Source organism: Pygoscelis adeliae, unplaced genomic scaffold, assembly GCF_000699105.1.
Source record: "Pygoscelis adeliae isolate BGI_AS28 unplaced genomic scaffold, ASM69910v1 Scaffold284, whole genome shotgun sequence".
In the NCBI taxonomy this organism is placed as follows: domain Eukaryota; kingdom Metazoa; phylum Chordata; class Aves; order Sphenisciformes; family Spheniscidae; genus Pygoscelis; species Pygoscelis adeliae.
In genome coordinates, this window is record NW_008824671.1 from 696995 (window position 1) to 700389 (window position 3395).

The 3395-nt window shown below is 39.7% G+C and overlaps 1 protein-coding gene across 2 annotated transcripts in view; it reads left to right on the forward strand.

Annotated features, from left to right (window-relative positions):
* The window catches only part of LMNB2 (lamin B2), a 36896-nt gene that overhangs the window by 27811 nt on the left and 5690 nt on the right, over positions 1-3395 (forward strand). For both annotated transcript variants that reach the window (XM_009322996.1, XM_009322998.1), the window contains exons 6-7: positions 2772-2897; positions 3100-3320. In XM_009322996.1, the coding sequence (XP_009321271.1) occupies positions 2772-2897; positions 3100-3320 (347 nt within the window). The remainder of the gene's footprint in view (positions 1-2771; positions 2898-3099; positions 3321-3395) is intronic.

Below are 3395 nucleotides of genomic sequence, written 5' to 3' on the forward strand. Positions count from 1 at the left end.
TGTGGCTAGATCCAATTTTCGTCTTGGGCATGGTAAATGGTTTATGTCTAATGGGATTATCCATACAATGTTTATAATAATATTGAGTAGCTACATGCATTAGTAATGTTTCATAGTATTAATTCAGCATGCTTACTGAGGAATCTCTGACCTTGAGAGGTGTCCCTGCTCAAGGGGAGAGTCACCTGGCGTGCAGTCCAACTGCCGTTCAGGGAGAGCTCAAGTTGGGCCCATCCTGATGGTAATATTTATAGGGTGAAGTAGCTGGCTGCTAATCAGTAGCATAGACAAGATAGATGTCTTCATTTTAGCTCTGGTATCTTGTTCTGTGCTTTGGTTATCTTACACTTTTGTGTTTCGAAACCACCTTTTGAAATATTTTTCAAGACACCTTCACTCCCTTTTACGTGAGCTTTCCAGCTTGCAAGTTCACCCCAAGGATGTAAGGCCTCTTGCTCCTTAGTCAGCCTGAACCAAAGTACGGCTAGGGGTCAAGTGTATCCATCACACCTATGCAAATCCTGAGTTAGCAAATCCCAGTTCATCCAGCACTGGGGACATGGGAGGAGTAGCAGCTTTGTTATCGGTACAATTGATGGTTACAGGTTTGGGTCTTTTAATATTCATTGCCCTACCTGAAGGAATTAGGCAGCTGCTAGTTTTCTGGTTATTGAAAATACTTGCCAATAATTACAGTCACTTCTAATTCTCTTGCAGTGGAGAAATTATGGTGCTGCTAACATCGTTCTCCCGCACCCCTCAGTGAGACTCCCTTTGAATTCTTTGGTTTGATGATTTACAGTTTGAGAAACATTGATCTACAAATATTTAACTATTTCTTATGGCAGTAACAATATAGGTAATAGATACTAAAAAATAAAATTAAGTACAGTTAGCAATCTTAGCATTATTCACGGAAGTTAGGAACATATGATATTTTTATAAAATGAGATAGTTGGATTGACTTGTCACAGTCCAAAGAAGATCCAGGATAGAAGATGCCTAGTAGGAAAAAAAAAGTCTGCAAAAATACAGACTTAGAGAATGAAAAAGTGACAAGATTTTAAGAGGGATGAACAAATTAAGCTTGTTTTTCCCCACATAAAAGATGGTTGTTGTTGTGGATGAAGTTGGAATGCAAAGGGAAAAATGGGCTTAGCTGTGAACTTCATTCTGTGGATTTCTGGATAAAGATGTGTCTCTGTTTAGAGAGAGCCTGAGCTGATAAGGAATGTGATGCCAAAGCGGATTGTTAAGTTTAGCTACTGAACTTCTCCAGGATGAGAGGGTCTTGGGTAAAAGCCCACTTCTTGCTCTGACCGTGATCTTTGATAATAAGCAATAGAAATTCTAAATCTGAGGATTTGGTACTATGGCAGCATGACTGTAAGGAAGTGAATGGTTGTCAGCATTCAAATAATTTCTAATTTTAAACTTTACGAGAAGTAATGGAGTGTATATTTGACTTGAAGTTCCTTCAAAACCCTTAGCCTAAAGAAGGCTCTATGTGTGTTTCCTTCCCTACTCAGAACCCTGTGAACTGCAGAGCTAATGAAGGTTGATTTTATAAAGCTTTGTGCTGCGTGGCTAAAGAACATGTTCTGCCTGTAACTGTTCTTAGAATTGGGGCAGTTTAGTTTCTGGGTGGATTCCATGGTGTGTAGCAGAACTGTTGAACTCCAGCTGCAAGGCATGAAAAGGATGCTTTCTCTAGCTATCTGCTTTGATGAAACTTATCATGTAATGGCTTTGAGCTCTGTTATTGCTCTGTCAGATTTGGTTAAAATTAGCCACTAGAAATGAAGCTTGTTCACTAGGTGAAACTAACAAACAGTGAAAACAAATTGAATGTTGGCAACTATTAGGGAAGGAGAATACAACAAAATGCATTGTTTTGCCTCTGGGGCAGGATGTCATCTGGAGTGCTGTGGGTAGTTTTAGTCCTTCTTGAAAAGGTAGTACAGAGTAATATAGAGAAGACTAGCAAAGACAATTAAGAGTATGAAACAGGTCCTGCATGAGGAAAGTTTAAAATAAAACTTCACCTGGGAAGAGAGATGAGTCGAGAGAAGGGGAAGATACAATGGATGTCTGTAAAAGGATAAATAGCACAGAGAAGGTGAATGAGGAGTGATTGTTTATTATTTTTCAGTAGAAGTAGGGACAGTGAATGTCCAGTGGCAGATTCGGAAGAAACAGGAGGAGGTTGTTCTTTGTTAATATATAGCTAAACTCCTTGCCCTGTACATTCAAAAAGCAGAGACAAATTTCTGCCTGAAAAATCCAGAGAGAGAGTAAGCATCAAAATACAGTCTGTGGCTTACGAAGTCCCCGAGTTGCAAATGGCCAGCCGAAACATAATACCCGCGGAATATTTTATTGAGCTTAGTTCCTGGGCATCCAGGGAACTGTTAGATCAGGACGTGAACTAGGTAGCCTTTGCTCTGACCCAGTGTGATTGTTCTTAGGACAAACAGGCAGATAGTGTGATCACATGAACCTCAGTTTTTGGAAACTGTAAGGCTGCTTGTATAATGGAAAGGCTAACAGACTATTTTTAATAGCATAAGCAAACCCTGTAGGAATAGGACTGAAATAGATTTTTTTCTGGTCCTTAGGGCATTTCCTTAATGTTACGCAATTCTTATCATAAACTTACCAGATTTCCATTTAAAATGATTTAAGATTAAATAGCTTCTATTTTTTACCAAAAGGATATCTGCAGGTTACGTAACTCAGTGCAAGTGACTTGTATAAAACTTGCCTTCCAGCTGGAGAATGCCAAACTGTCCTCTGACCAAAATGACAAAGCTGCTGGTGCAGCTCGAGAGGAGTTGAAGGAGGCTCGCATGAGAATAGAAGCTCTCAGCTACCAGCTTTCTGGCCTTCAGAAACAGGTAAAGGGACTAAATTTGCTTTCATCTCTAATACAGAGCACTGTACTGTTTGGATATATTAACATTTCTGTCCCTTCGTATTTTGTGAATTTTATGGAGAGAAGTCTTTGTTATGTTCACTTGGGAGGGAGATGAATTTTTAACTTTTTTTACTGTACCCACATAGATGCCAACTGTGTTTTCCATTGTGCTGTCTACCTAGGCTAGTGCAGCAGAAGATCGCATTCGTGAATTGGAGGAAATGATGGCTGGTGAGCGGGAAAAGTTTAGGAAGATGCTAGATGCAAAGGAGAGGGAAATGACAGAAATGAGGGACCAGATGCAGCAGCAGCTTACAGAGTACCAGGAACTGCTTGATGTTAAATTAGCACTGGACATGGAGATCAGTGCTTACCGAAAACTCCTGGAAGGAGAAGAGGAAAGGTATGTACAGATTTCACATTCTTTTCTTAGGACTAGCAGGTGTTATTTTCATTTCTTACGTTTATTTTTTTACCA